This window comes from Cyprinus carpio, chromosome B13 (assembly GCF_018340385.1).
Source record: "Cyprinus carpio isolate SPL01 chromosome B13, ASM1834038v1, whole genome shotgun sequence".
Taxonomy (NCBI): domain Eukaryota; kingdom Metazoa; phylum Chordata; class Actinopteri; order Cypriniformes; family Cyprinidae; genus Cyprinus; species Cyprinus carpio.
Window position 1 is genome coordinate 15,187,765 of NC_056609.1, and position 15,433 is coordinate 15,203,197.

At 37.0% G+C, this 15,433-nt stretch overlaps 2 protein-coding genes across 3 annotated transcripts; one reads left to right on the plus strand and one right to left on the minus strand.

Moving 5' to 3' along the window:
- Nucleotides 1-3,319, plus strand: mtg1 (mitochondrial ribosome-associated GTPase 1). Of its 2 annotated transcripts, XM_042736744.1 has the most exons (11): nt 4-283; nt 524-588; nt 673-777; nt 904-990; nt 1,114-1,170; nt 1,242-1,332; nt 1,421-1,482; nt 1,564-1,660; nt 1,756-1,837; nt 1,953-2,065; nt 2,195-3,319. In XM_042736744.1, the coding sequence occupies exons 1-11, from the start codon at nt 181-183 to the stop codon at nt 2,290-2,292; spliced, it is 960 nt and encodes a 319-aa protein (XP_042592678.1). In that variant the 5' UTR covers nt 4-180; the 3' UTR covers nt 2,293-3,319. The 2 variants fall into 2 exon arrangements, with proteins under 2 accessions (XP_042592677.1, XP_042592678.1); XM_042736743.1 differs by lacking the exon at nt 2,195-3,319 and having other exon boundaries at nt 1-283; nt 1,953-2,188.
- A 4,009-nt stretch (nt 3,320-7,328) lies between these two features.
- si:dkey-191g9.7 lies at nt 7,329-13,076 on the minus strand. Its single transcript, XM_019076170.2, has 3 exons — nt 12,898-13,076; nt 10,357-10,883; nt 7,329-9,804 (listed from the first exon to the last, which is right to left on the minus strand). Exon 3 carries the CDS (start codon nt 9,786-9,788, stop codon nt 8,433-8,435), a length of 1,356 nt encoding a protein of 451 aa, XP_018931715.1. The 5' UTR covers nt 9,789-9,804; nt 10,357-10,883; nt 12,898-13,076; the 3' UTR covers nt 7,329-8,432.
- Nucleotides 13,077-15,433: the final 2,357 nt, after the last annotated feature.

Here is a 15,433-nt window from a genome sequence, read left to right on the forward strand (position 1 = left end):
CCTGTAGGTGGCGACGAGCGGGTTTGTTCCTGTGCAGTCACAGCACAGAAGAAGTGTGACATCTGTAGGAGAGTGATATTTGCTAGATTGTTTTGAAATCTTAGGAAGACTCTATTTAGACGATTTTGTTAGTAACTAGCGGTCTTTTAATTCTGTATTCAGACCGACCGAGCGGCTACGATGAGGATTTATCATTCTTTACTCAATGCTGCCAAGTTTAGGAAAGTGTTTGACTTTGGTGAGCGAGAGGTGGCGCATTGGTTCCCTGGACATATGGCTAAAGGTGCGTGACAAATACTAAAAACCACTAAATCTGTACAATTTAGTGTTCTTTGAGTGTGTTTCAAGTGTGATTTAATCATTCAGCATTCTTTCGGTGTTTATCTATTTTGGGCCAATCTAAACATGTACTGTCTGTAGGTGTCTAAATCTATTTTCATGTGTCTCTAGAATCTTAAGTGTAATATTTAATTTTCTCCTACAGAAATATGCTCACCATTGTGACCTTTTCTTTGTTTTTTAGGACTCAAGCAGATGAGAGCCAGTCTAAGGAAGGTTGATTGCATTATAGAGATCCATGATGCTAGAATATCCTTTTTATTACTGCGGAGAATGGACATTTTGAATGATTAAACCACAGTATTTGTCGAAGACCTTCTTTAACTGGCCAACATACCCTTTTCTGGAAGAAATCCCTCGTTTCAAGAGAGTCTTGATGTCCGTCCACACATACTTATACTGAACAAGACAGATCTGGCCGACACGTCAAAAAAGCAGGTCTTATAATCTTGTGCATTTCATTATTGCTTTAAACTGTCTTAGTAAATGCAACAATGGAAAGTTCTTAAATGATGTCCTAATAAAAACAGGATTTAACAGTTTTTTGTTTTTTTTTTCCACCAGAGTATTCTGAAGCAGCTTGACAGAGAAGGTGTGAGGAATGTTTTATTTACAGACTGTTTAAGACAACGAGATGAGAACGTAAAAAGGGTGAGCAGTGTCAGACGTTACATCAGATATATCGAAATAAAAGCTCTATTTCTAAATGAAAGTCTGGAAAACTTAGCACGTTATAATTTTAAACATTCTGTTTTTGGATGTCTGATGTTCCAGATTGTTCCTCTTGTGACAGAGTTGATAGAAACTGGGTCACGTTTTCATAGAGAAGAGGTAAGCTTCAATTATTTCAGTAGCTTATATTTTGCTGTAAAGTTTTCTGACTTTCTTATTCATCTGTGTAGGACAGAAGTTACTGCCTGATGGTCATTGGTGTGCCAAATGTGGGAAAATCATCACTGATTAATGCTGTAAGGAGAACATATTTGAAAAAAGGTATTTATTTTATGCCTTTTGCTTCTTGCAGTCAGTTGATTTTAACAAACAAACATAAGTCTTAAACGTTAGATATTCTTGCTGTCAGGCAAAGCTTCAAAAGTAGGAGGTGAACCAGGAATTACAAAAGCAGTCCTGACAAAAATTCAGGTATTAATTATAATCATTTGGTGGATTCAATTGGATTGATTTGTTCAAACATAGTTTTAGATGATTTTGTATTTTTACTAGGTTTGTGAGAGACCCATAATTCATTTACTGGACACCCCAGGGGTCCTGCCACCTAGAATAGAGAACATAGAGACAGGAATGAAACTTGCTTTATGTGGTAAGTTCACAACTTTCTGGGAAATAATCTTAATGTATCGTTGTTGTAATGTTGTTTTTATTGTAAGGTAATGAAGGTGTCTCCTTTACAAACAGGCACCATTTTGGACCATTTAGTCGGTGAGGATGTCATTGCAGATTACCTGCTTTTTTCTCTGAACAGATTGGAAAGATTTAGGTAGGTTTTGCGATGGAGACAATCTACAAGCACTAAACAATGATTTGTTGCGTGTTTTATAAAGCTGAGTCTACAGTAGAATAATCAGTAATGGTTGTGACCATTTCTAATGTAGTTACGTTGAAAAGTACAATCTTGAAGAGCCTAGCGATGATATTCAGCATGTGTTGAAGTGTATAGCAGTGAAGCTCGGCAAGACCAAGCGTGTGAAGGCCATCACTGGAGTTGGTGAGTTCATTCATTCAAGCCACTCAATTTTCATCTTCGTGATTTCACACAAATCAACCTCACTTAAACTTTTTAAGATATTTGATAAATCATTGACCATATTTAACTAATAACACATCAACTGTTTAGGCAACATCACTGTCCAGTTACCAGACTACAGTGCAGCAGCCTATGACTTCATCAGAGCATTTCGCAAAGGAGAACTTGGGAAAGTTATGCTTGATTAATAGTGTTTAAATGGCTTATTTGCATTTATTGCAAAAAAAAAAAGCTTGACCTTAATGTATGTATGTATGTACAAGACTGGACACTGAGCACATAAATGAAGCACTTACTACTTTTAATGTTTTAATTAAAAGTTGGTGACCAGGGTGTTTGGTGCACATCTCATTTTTATTGTGTACTTATCAGAAAAGGTGCATTGAATGTATTTTTTTTTTCTTTACTGCAATTGAAGATACAATAAAATATTGATTTGTGTTTAAACAGCATTGGTATCTTGTATGTGAAAACCAAATAGTTCAACCCAACAATCAAATGGCAGCACAAAACTACTAAGAACAATTCAATTATCTACTTTCACAAAACTACGTCATCTGTTTTTTCCTAAATTAATATACGCGTATTAATGAAATGTTTGGCATGTAATTGCTTTGATGTTTAAAAGTATAATTTGTTAAATAAATCTAACAACAGCTGGCAAAGAGAGCTTGTGTGCTGTTTATATATATATATATATATATATATATACATACACACACACCTTTAATTTCTTTGCGTTTTTAAACACTTGTGCACTTAATACATACTGCATTCACTTTTTTTTTTGTGGGTTATCAAAAATCTCTACTAGAAATACAAAATTGTTTAAATCCATCAAATTATTTATCAATAATTTAAAAAGAGGATGTTTTCACACCCCAAGCAGTGGAAGTACAGGTACAGCTAGAAATACTGTTTTCTTATTCTAAATGTGTTACAGCATACCTCTTCAATCTACTTACAATTATTAGTTAAATGTGAACATAAATATTATTAAACAGACAAAGGTTCACGTAAATCTCAAGAACAGTGGAGTTTCACCAACAGTGCAGCAGCACAACATTAACACAGTATTATTGCCGTCCAGTACATGATGTAACCAGCATAATTTAAGTAGTCTATAGTTGTATAGATACTAATGCTTCTGTTGAAGCAAACTAACCTTTCAGATCCTATATGTTTACTAAACTAAATAAAGAGGTTTTAAATCTTTCTTTGTCTTTGTATCTGCTTTGTTGTGCATTAAAGGGATAGTTCACCCAAAAATGAAAATTTTATATATATCTGCTTACCCCCAGGGCATCCAAGATGTAGGTGACTTTGTTTCTTCAGTAGAACACAAACGAAGATTTTTAACACAAACCATTGACACTCTTAATTGAGATTGTAGATAGAGTGTCAATGTTCCACTTAAGAGATAGGTGGCGGTAATGCACTTATAAGTCTGCAATCCGCCATAAAGCAAGAAGAAGAAGATGCCTCATGGGCCTGCTGCTGAGAATGCACTCAGGGTAGTTTTAACAGTTCGGACATTGCGTGAATCAGAGGTTAAAAAAAAAAAGCGATATAAATACTGTTCAGTTTCTTGCACAGACCGATCATTTTGTGTCTTTACACATCAATGTATCGTCACGAGCCGCAGGGTTTAATTTGGTTTTGTTTGTGTATGTGTTTTTTTAGTTTTATTGTATGTTTTAGCCGTGATTCCCATCCACTTCCATTATAAGACTGACAGACTACAATGGTTTTGTGTTAAAAATCTTTGTTTGTGTTTTACTGAAGAAACAAAGTCACCTACATCTTGGATGCCCTGGGGGTCAGCAGATAAACATCAAATTTTCATTTTTGAATGAACTATCCCTTTAATGCACACATTATTAAACATCGGTGTTGCACAGTAACATACATAAGCAGCTTATTAAGCTGTGCCAAACTGTATTAAACTGCCCTCAAGGGGCAAAGTACATCACAAAGTTTATTGGTAAGAGCAAAGCAGAAAATCTAGTGGTAGTGGAGTCATGCACTATTGCATTTGATGTCCTGGCGAGGTAAAGCTCCCAGTCTGTTCTGTTACTGTAGTAATCATCTCCAAGCTCTGAGCTGTCATCCGGTCGACGCTGGGCCGATGCATACCATCCTCCGGCTCCCAGCGCCACCACAGCCCCAGCTGCTGCTGCCCCTGCCACCCTCACAGCTGGAGAACCTCGGGTACGGGACGTCCGGCCTCCTCGGGCACTGCCCCGCGCTGAACCCCTGGCTCCTCCCCTGCCACCTTTGGATATTACTTGATCGCACAGGAATGCTGAAAGCAAGAGAAATATCCAGCAGGTGGCAACAGCCCTGTTCATTCTGGATCACCCTGGGAATGCAATAAAAGCATGGAGATGATTCAGAAGAAAATAAACCCTCAGAATATATGTAAAAGCTCTGCTGAACTTCTTTGTATCTACTTATTTTACCTAATATTACAGCGGCTCCTAATTGTATTTAGACACTTTAAGGTGTTTTAAGTCATACTTAAACGGATACTCCACCCCAAAATGAAAATTTTGTCTTTAATCATGACCCCCATGTCGTTCCAAACTCGTAAAAGCTTCGTTCGTCATCGGAACACAATTTAAGATATTTTGGATGAAAACCGGGAGGCCTGTGACTGTCCCATAGACTGCCAAGTAAGTTACACTGTAAAGATCCAGAAAAGTATGAATAGCATCATCAGAATACTCCATCTGCCATCAGTGATTCAACCGTAACGTTATGAAGCGACAAGAATACTTTTTGTACACAAAAATTCCTTTGTCAACAGTCTCCTCTGTCTCTCCATATCACCGTATGTATGCTGTGTATGCTCTTCTGTATCATTCGCGCGCCACAAGGGTGCACTGTTTTCTTTCAAATCAAAGCTAAATACACGTAGAAACAGCGCATCCTTGTGGCACGGCTGAGCATATGCAGCATACAGTGATATGGAGAGACGTGGAGGAGACTCATCACTTCATAACGTTATGGTTGAATGGCAGATGAACTATTCTGACGATGTCTTTCATACTTTTCTGGACCTTGACAGTGTAACTTACTTGGCAGTCTATGGAACAGTCACAGGCCTCCCGGTTTTCATCCAAAATACCTTAAATTGTGTTCCGAAGACGAATGAAGCTTTTACGGGTTTGGAACAATATAAGTGATTAATGACAAAATTTTCATTTTGGGGTGGAGTATCCCTTTAAAATGTAAGAATGCCACTGCATTATCAGTGTCTTTCAACCGAAGATCTGGGTTCCACTAGGGGCCTCAAAATGACTTCAAAGGATTTAAAATGGGCCAAACTTAAGAAATTTTAATTCATCCCCTCAAAAACATAATTTTTTAAATAACCATGGTTCCCACTGCATTGAAAAACTTTTTTAAATCCTTATTTTTATACTTTATTTAAAATTACTTTCTAATTTTTGTTAACAGTTATATGTTTTACATGCCATTTTTAATTTATTCATTAATTAATTCATATCGAATTATTTGTCTGTTTTACCCTAGTATTGTGTGTGGGTTTTTATATTTCATTGTCATTGCATTTATTATGGTAAAATCATATATTAAATAGGCTAATAGGCCTACATTAATATATATATATATATATATATATATATATATATATATATATATATATATATATATATATATATATATATATATAGAACTTACCATTTAATTTACAGACCGCACTTGAATTGATTTTTTCTCAAATATAAGGACATCCATTAATGAATCGACAGTTGACACAAGTTGGGCTACTTAAGTGTCGAAATGCAAAGTATAGGGTAAGTGTTTAACAAAGATAGGTATTTTGTTATATGTGTTCAGGTTTAATAAGTTTGCTCAAAGATTAGCCTACTGTGTGTCTCCATATATATATATATATAATACTAACAATGTGTATAGATATAATACAAAGAAAAACATACTGATGATGGCTAATGAGCTCATATTGTTAATAAATAGATTAAACTGGTTTAGTTTTAATCACGCTTGAAAAAAAATGGCTATTTACTGTCGTGTGTTTAATGAAGCGATGAAATGGTAAATCAGGCTATTCTCCAACTAGGTCATTAGAAATACAGCCATTTACGGCTCACAATATCTGTTAGATAGGTCAGAAAACTATATTTCCTTAATCTTGTGTTATATACAAGAGACACTTGAGGAGAAAAATACGATTTACTCAGAGTTTGCCTGGTCATAAATTCAAAATGGTCACGATATCAATAATTCATTTAGATTTTTTAGAACACGTAAATTCAATCCATTATTGTCATTTGCAGCCTCTATGAGAATAGACACAGATATGTCTAATAATATGACTGTATTCACGCGACGTCGACTGATGTTCGCACAAACACAAGGCGTTTCTGTGGAGTCTCGCGACTGTGTCCATGAAGTAGAATGTGTATTATTGGGTTTATGGATGCTACTGCAACAACCCAATATGCATGTTCAAATTCATATTCTTTAGCCATATCAAGGTACTTACCTCCGATTGTGCCCGTGTCCGCAGAATATCCCACGATATCTCACTATCATGTGTGAGATCAAATAAAATGCACGCGTTATGTAAGGCAGCACTGCTCGTAGCGTCTGCTGCTGCTGCTGCTGCTGCTGCTGCTGGAGATGAATTAAAACATGGCAGGTAGTCTTATCAGGTTTGCTGCTGAACGAATGAATTAAAGATGAACTATAATTTTTAAAAATACAGCCTAATTTAAAAATGCTTGAAGACACACATTATGGAAATCCAGTCTGTGGACATGAGCAAGTTTATGAACTGTGGCAATAAATTGAATGTTTATTCATGTATGGATTTGTATGTGATGGAATGGTGTCACTATAGGGATACAGTCTAGAACGTGTCGCAGACCAGGTAGTCTTGAACACATGTAAAGGTCTGGTATCTATGAATATTTTATACTCGATCAAAATTCATCTTTTGATCTTGTTTTGTAAATGTTCAGGTGATTCTGCATGCTTTAAAAGTTCAGTCATTTTGCCTGTAAATGAATGTATTGCTGATCATGAACATGGGGGATGAGGGCACAAACATAACAAACATTGTTCAAATTATGATACTAAAGACTCAGTAAGGAAAGCCATGCTGTAGTTAATATAAAGCAATATAGATAGCTTTCATACTCATGATGTGTCACAAAAAACATCAAAACACAAAAAGTTGTTTTCAATTAAGTGCCATGTTGCTTTTATTTGTTACAGAATTCAAAGATGAAAACAATGCCGCTGGTGACACATTTAATTTGCTTTGACAAATAACTGAACAAACCATATTCTACTTCCAAGTGTCAAAATGTGTTACTCTGAATACTGTATAATCTGTATTCTTTGTTAGCTGTCATGCTGTAATAAATCCAGTGCTAATTTTCTCATTAAATGTGAAATCGATTGGAACTTAAATTATTCAGAACTATGTATATTTTTGGAAATGTACTGACAAATAAGGACTAAAATAATTAGCTCACCTGTTATATCTAATATCTTACTATTTACATTTTATTGATATTATTATTCAATATTAATGTACACTATTATTTGAAAGTTTGGGGTCAAGATTTGGGGTCATATATGTATGCTTTTATTTAGATAGGATGTCAAAAGTGACAGTAAAGACATCTAATGTTACAAAAGATTTCTATTTCAAATAAATGTTGTTCTTTTGACCTTTCTTTTCATGAAAGAAGCCTGACAACGATTAAACAGCACAATGATTTTTTTAAACATAGATATATTTCTTGAGCACCAAATCACATATTAAAATAAGTTCTGAAAACCTCAACCTTTTAAAGGGTAGTGTATTGTAAATAGTGTTTTACTTTTAAAAGCATTTACACATGTGTCTTACTATCATGCTTTGACCAGCAGGTAGCGCCACAGTTACTGTATTCTCTTACCTCCATCACAGTGCTTCCACAGATTTAAACAATAAAAGTTTTTCATTAAATTACATTTCCACATAGAATAATTCAAGGCAGGAACTTGGTCATAATCATTATGCTTTGCTGATGGGAAAACATAAACCAAAGAGCAGTTAACTATTATAAAATATCCCACAATCTTTCTCTATATTATAAAAAGCTCTTAAATCTAAGGAGCAAACTACTACAGCATTTAAATGAGGTGTTCAAAATTAAAGGAAGACATGATTTATCTGATATATAAGGACTTAAAGAAAATACAGTTGCTCAAAAATTCCCTATTTTTAATCTTAACTTGGCTGTCAAATTTATACCCAAGAGTATTTGAAATGTCTGTTAGGGGTTGTTTAGTCCACTGCACCGGTGGTGCGAGAACAACAGCCCGGGTGGCGCAGAAACCCCAACAACCCCTTTTTTCTCCTCCGGGTCAATCCTGAGCTGTGCTGGGATGTTGTCGTGTTCTGGCGCGTGAGCTTTGCTGCTATTCCCTTAGTTTCCTTGATCTGTATCTCTAGATGTTTCTGAATTGCAAGGCCGAGTTCCTCAGGATCGACCGAGGCTCCATACACCTCCCAGGTCATGCCCTCCGCATCCCATTTCACCTCCTTCACAGGAGACTTTTGACTCTTTGACGCCGCTTTGCCACTCGCATTCGTCTTCTCCTCAGCCAGGCACACTTCGGGGAACACGTGCTGGGGCTGTTCCTCAGAGTCCTGACCTACTTGCACTCCTACATCTCTCAGTTCTTTTTCTGTGGTCATGGTCCCTGCTTCCCTCTTGGACGATTCATCCACCTGCTGTTGGGCGCCAACTGGATGCAACGGAGCAGGCCAAGAGCAGTCTGGATTGCAGCAGCGGAGGAGTCGCTTACCGTCCAATCCGGTCTCGCTGACAGAAGAGATGAGCCGAGGGAGAGCGAGCAGGTTGCCTGCTGATACTTGGCCCTTGTAGTTCTCCATTCCTACCAAGTGTGGAAGCAGCTGGGCCGGGGCAGGAATTGGTTGTGGGTGGCAGTATGCTGCAAAAGTGTCCTCAATGGCTCCATGGTGGAAGTGTGAGTTACAACAAACAGATTCTTCGAATCTGGGGCAGGTGGCTTCTGGAATGACTTCACAGATCTGAATGAAGCCATGTTTGGCTGGTTGACTTGGGCTGCCCGATCCGCTGCTTCCTGCTCTAGTGGATGTGGTCATCGTATTGTTCTGCTGAAGTGGCATGGCCTGTTTACACACTAAAGAAGGAAACGACTGCGCACAAACATCCTGGTCTCGTCCTTGGCAAAAAGACGCACCCGTTTCACAGTAGAGAGGAGAATCTGTCGCCTCTTTAAAAATCTGCAAGCTGTCTGAGTGGCTTCTTTGTATTGATAAGAGACTGTGGTCTTGTAGGACCTTGTGAGGAGATAAGACATGTTCCCTGTGCACTGTCAGTGAACCGCTACATGTGTGTTTATTCTGATGGCTCACTGGCTGTAAACACACACCGTCAGACACGTCAGTCTCAGAAATACAGTGAACACTTGTATCGTGTTGATCAATCTGGCTGCTGTTGCGGTCTTTTGGGGTGTATGATACTTCATTGGAGCTTTTCGGGGATACATCTTCAGGCTTCACCTCTGCTGAACTGTACTTAACTGTGACAACAGGGTCTGAGGGGATTTTGCCCCCTGGTGGGAGTGACACAGTTTGCCCAGCCTCTGCCATTGGATATCTGCTGGATCTAAGTAGGAAAAAAGCATTGGTTACACTTTATTTTGATTGTCCACTTTAGAAATTCTGTTCATTATTAGTAAATTTGCCACTACAAGTCAACTAACTCTCGTTAGAGTATTAGTAGCAGCCTTTGCTTTGGTTTTAGAAAATATATATTGTTAACAGGTGGGAAAATAATCTACTTGCAAAAAAAAAAAAAAAGATCTACATCAAACATAAACAAAATGGAAATAACATTAATACATGTTCAATGTTTAAATTAGAATTCTAAACATTCATATTAAAACCTTTGTTGATAGTTAAAGTCTCGTTCATGAATCATATTAAGTTCTACAGTATGTCACACATGAAAGGAAAGTGCTACTTAGACACACTGGGATGAAACAGCTTTTCATTATTAGTTCATTAAAGGCCCGAGTGCATCTCTCTTCCATTAAATCCAAAAATACCTGTCAAGGTGAGAACTCCATCCTGTGCATCTAAACCCATCCACACACACACACACACACACACACACACAAAAATAATGGCAGACCATTTTTTCAAAAGAAATGCTTACCTTGTGTCCCAGTCACAGATGAAGCTCTCTATGATGTCCTCTCCCTGTCTTTACCCGTCCACCCTCTCTTCAATGATCTCTGCGGTCATCCCAGACTCCGAATACTGCAGCGTCAGTCCAGGTCCTTATAAAGGCAGGATCCGTCAGCACAGATCTCTCCGTCACACATCACCCATCCTGGCCCTTGTCCTCTCCTTCAGCATCTCCACTCCAGCAGTGAAAAAGATGGAGGGAGCTTCGGGATTATACTCGTCTTTCATCTGATTACAAACCAGCCTCAGTCACATCTTCAAATCCCAAGGCAGGAGGGTGTGTGTGAGCACGCGCATGTGTGTGCGTGTGTGTACAAGAGAGAGAATGAAGCAGGAATGTGTGTGCCTGTGTTTGTGTGGGTGTTGTGGGGAAAGACTTCATGTGTGATGTGGTGGAGGGCTGAAGGAAATTGGATACTGAGAGGAGGAGGAGAATATGGAGATGAGGAGGTGCAGCAGTGGTTAAAACGCTGGCGTTGATGCCACTTCATGCATCTGACAGAAAATAAAGGGGAAACACTTGAATGAATGTGAAGAAAATCAAAGGATTGACGGCCAAATTACCCTCCCTCCCTTACTCGCTCCCTTGAAAGGCCTTGAAATGCCCTCACTGTCTGTTGGAAACATGCATACACACAAACACAGTGGAAATGTGTTTCTGTCTTTCTTTATAAAGAAGTGCCACTCCCTCTCGAGGTCTCTCTGGCTTAACCATCATTCTCCCCTTGTTGCTATGGAAACAACATTTCTCAATGGAGATGAGATGACTCTTCTTTTATTGTGATACCATGATATTGTGTATTGTCTCTCTATGTACACACACTAGCATGGGATCAGAACAGTGAAGTGTGAATGAACACTGGTCCCTCAGGTCATTTGTCATTTGTGGGCAGACAGTTCATTCAGCTGTTCATTCACCAGTTTATTAATTGTTTTCTGGGTGCTCTAGTTAACAGAGGAAATATAATTCACCACCCTCTTTGAAATATTTTTTATTAATATCTATCTATCTATCTATCTATCTATCTATCTATCTATCTATCTATCTATCTATCTATCTATCTATCTATCTATCTATCTGTCTGTCTATGTCTGTCTGTCTGTCTGTCTATCTATCATTGTCTGTCTGTCTGTCTATCTCTCAATTTTCAATTTCAATTTTCAATTTAGTTGAGCTTTATTGGCATGACAAAAACTGTACATTTGTATTGCCAAAGCAGTTGTAGCTGGGCTGCTTACAAATAGTGCACATATGTATTAAAAGAAAGAAATAGAATAATAGTAATAATAAAAATATATAAAAAGTATTAAGCATGTAGTGCAAAATGAATTAGTGTATGTAAGTGTATAAGTTATAAATAAAATAAAATAAGATAAAGTATTAGATTCGAAGAGGCAAAATATACATCTAAGTAATATAATAGAGTAATATGGCATAACATAATCTACATGTGCTGGAAACATCAGATCAGTGCAGGTTGAGTGTTCTCTCTCTCTGTCTCTCTGTCTGTCTGTCTGTCTGTCTGTCTGTCTGTCTCTCTGTATGTCTGTCTGTCTGTCTGTCTGTCTGTCTATCTATCTATCTATCTATCTGTGCAGAGGGAGAGAATCCCTAAGACTCAACATCTGGACAGGGGTGTGGTCATAAGCACACAGATTAAATACAGAAATGGACCAAGAGAAAGAACAAGCCACAAAGCAGCGGACACCAATCATCAGTCTTGTATAAGGATTGATGCTTCCTTTTTGTCAGAGTGTTAAAGATGGATGTGGCTACTATTGATGTGTCCATTTTTCAAAATGAAATTGGGCTTTGCTTGTGCTGCTGACACACTTTTGAAGGTTTATTGACAATTCACATTATAGAACAACTTCACAATACCAAGCTGTGCTGTGGCAAAATGGGTGATCTGACCTTATTTACAGAGAGTTTCAAATTCTGCTCTGTAAGACATAGGAAAAAGCCGCAACATGCTCATAGAGTGCATTCTGTGCTGCATTGTTGATAAAACACTGCTGGCCCGGCAATGAAGGGCAACAGATAGGAACAAGGTTAAGCAATGTAGCTGTGTCTAATAAACAAAGAAACTGCTGACAGCCATTCAGTGACTCAGTATGAGAAAATGTACTTTTTACAAGAGAAAGAGTCTCAAAATAATAGGCATGTTTACAAAATGGGTTACAATTTAATACAGATGTATTAAACGCATTAAAACATATTTGACCCATAATTTGCACAATAAAATGTTCCATTGTTGATCTTTGTACTTAAGTACACCCACACCAGTTATATGTAAATGAACAGAAAGTATGTAGCACTTAAATACATTTTTAAGTATCAATATAATCACAAACACCAAATCACATATATACTGAATCTATATTATTCAGAATGGAGCGCCAAAACTATTTAAATCAGGCCCAGTGGTAAAACACAGCTAAATATTATACGGACTGTCCCTTTCTGATAAATAATCATTTACATTGATCATAATCATTTTGTACTGACCTGGCATAACTGAGATCATTGCTTTGGTGGTCCTGGGTGAGTTTTTTGTGCCTGTCTTAGGTGTCCTTTAATGGGACTCAGAACTTTCTCTTATGAAAGATAGTCCTTCAAGCGTGAGTCATGGCTGTTCCAAAGGGCACTTTTGTTCCCTGTCTCTTCCCTAGAGTCTCTTACCTGTTCACTGATCACACACCTACCTGAACTCCAGTCACACCCACACCAGCATATTTACATTCTCACCTTTTGATGTTAAAGTGTCAATATACCCTACTGATTCAGTTTCAGAAACATTGTAGACGTGTGCTTCTGGTTCTTGAAGTCAAACTAATTTAAATATATTAGTTCACCATTTGAGCAAAGGATAATTTCTGAAATAGCTAAACTGCAGTTTATTCAATCAGACGTTGAAACAGCAAAAAAAATGGACAGCATTTGTACTGCAGTACATATATTTAGAAGTCTGATGCCATCGTACATAACTGTCAGTAGTTTTTTTGTAATGCTTCAGAAACAGCAATGACAGATTACAACCGTGAGTGTCACAGCTGCGGTTTTCTAATGACCACAAGGATAGGAAAATCAGCATGTTTTGAGGTTAAGAATCAATATTTGGTCTCCACTTGATTACCTGGTAATTCCTGCTAAGCAAAACCCAGTACCAGCTCTGTAAATTTTAAAACAGGAATATACCTGTGTTGCAATTTGAAGTATGTCTATAAAAAGTTTATTACTGCAGAATTGCAGTGTAACCTGTTATAACCAAATGTTTGAGGTTTTAATATGATAAATTTTATAATTTATCAGAATGTAATATTTTAAAATGACACAAACCAACTAATAGGTGTAGTTGCAGTATAATGTTGTGGCCATAATGGCATTGTCAATTGTCAACAGCATAGAGATGTATAAACATGTTCACACAGAAGTCACTCACAAACCATGAAGCTTTCTAATGGTCCGTGTGGTAAATTTGTATGACCTGCTTGAACATAAGTGAAATCTAAGAATCTTTTTTTTTTTATTGATGAATTGATTAACTGCTTGGTAAATGAATACAAGACAGAATAATAGGACAATCTTTTTGCCACAATGCTTAATTACATGCATTCAATGCAGCAACTGAACCTTGTACTGATGTGTATGTGTGTGTGCCACCAGTCATAACACTCTCCTAATGTCTCTGGTTATTCATACAGACAATGTCATAAAATTTCACTGTTAATAGATACATCCAAAAATGTTGGATAATGCCATTTATTTTTTTATTTTTTTTTTGTTATCAACTTTTTATTAGTCTTTTACATATAACAAATAATATAATAACATCCATTCAGGATAGAATGCAAAAACAACAATAACAGACATATAATCAATTTACATATTCCAATGAGAAAAAATATAAAAATAATTACTCTTAACTTATATAAAATTATATTTTATATAATCCTGTATTTTAGAAGAAGAAAAAAACACTGCCAAACACCACTAGTACTAGGTTTGGCCTTATTGATTCGTGCTGTTGTACATTCACAGGCTACTATTTTAAGAAGACTATGGATCCAATACTTTTTCCCACACATTTGTGGTGATCCAATGTTTTGTTTTGTTGTGTTTTTTAAGGATGTAAAACCAGCAAACAACATTCTTTTTTTGTATTGAGCTTATACAGAAGCCAGAATCATCATTAACTCGGCTTAACCATGTAGTAAAGAGGATAAAACAAAGTTTACATGTGTCCATAGATTACTGACAATAGGACACTCCCAAAACATATGAAGAAAAGTACCCGATGACACAGTATTTCAGATGGTGGATAATGCTGTTTTGCACACACACACACACACACACACACACACACACACACATATATATATATATATATATATATATATATATAGCTGTAGGTCAAATTTAGCTCAAATATAAAAGAAAGAGCTATATCTTATTAATAAACTGAGACAAATGATATGGCTCACTAAAAAAGAACTGGAATTCCCATCATCATGCGGAGTCCTATTTCTATGACTGGATTTCACCTTTGAAATTTCACTTTTTTGACCGCACTGTTATCATTTACTCACCTTTTTTCAAATCGGTATGATTTTCTTTTTTTCTGTTGAGCACAAAAGAATATATTTTGAAGAATCCTAGTAACCAAACAGTTGCTGGTAGATATTGACTTCTATAGTATTTTTTTTTTCATACTATGGTGAGGTTTTTTATTGCTGTGGTGTAGAAGGTGCAGGTCCACTCAGCGGATGATGGAGGGACACACTGATTAGGCTCAGCTGGGTGCTGTGGGACAGATGAGAGTGGATGAACTCTGGGCATGTGGCCTGTCGTACCAATCTCCTGTGGAGACTACCCATATGTTTCACTCGGCACAGCTTCTGCAAAACATGACCACCGTTTGTTTAATGCAAACATTACACAGAAAAACATTTGTCAAATGGCAGTAAAGAAATGGCCATCTGAATATTACGCAGTTTATACATCAAACAAAGCGCTTTAACAAAGGGGGGAAATAGAAAAACTG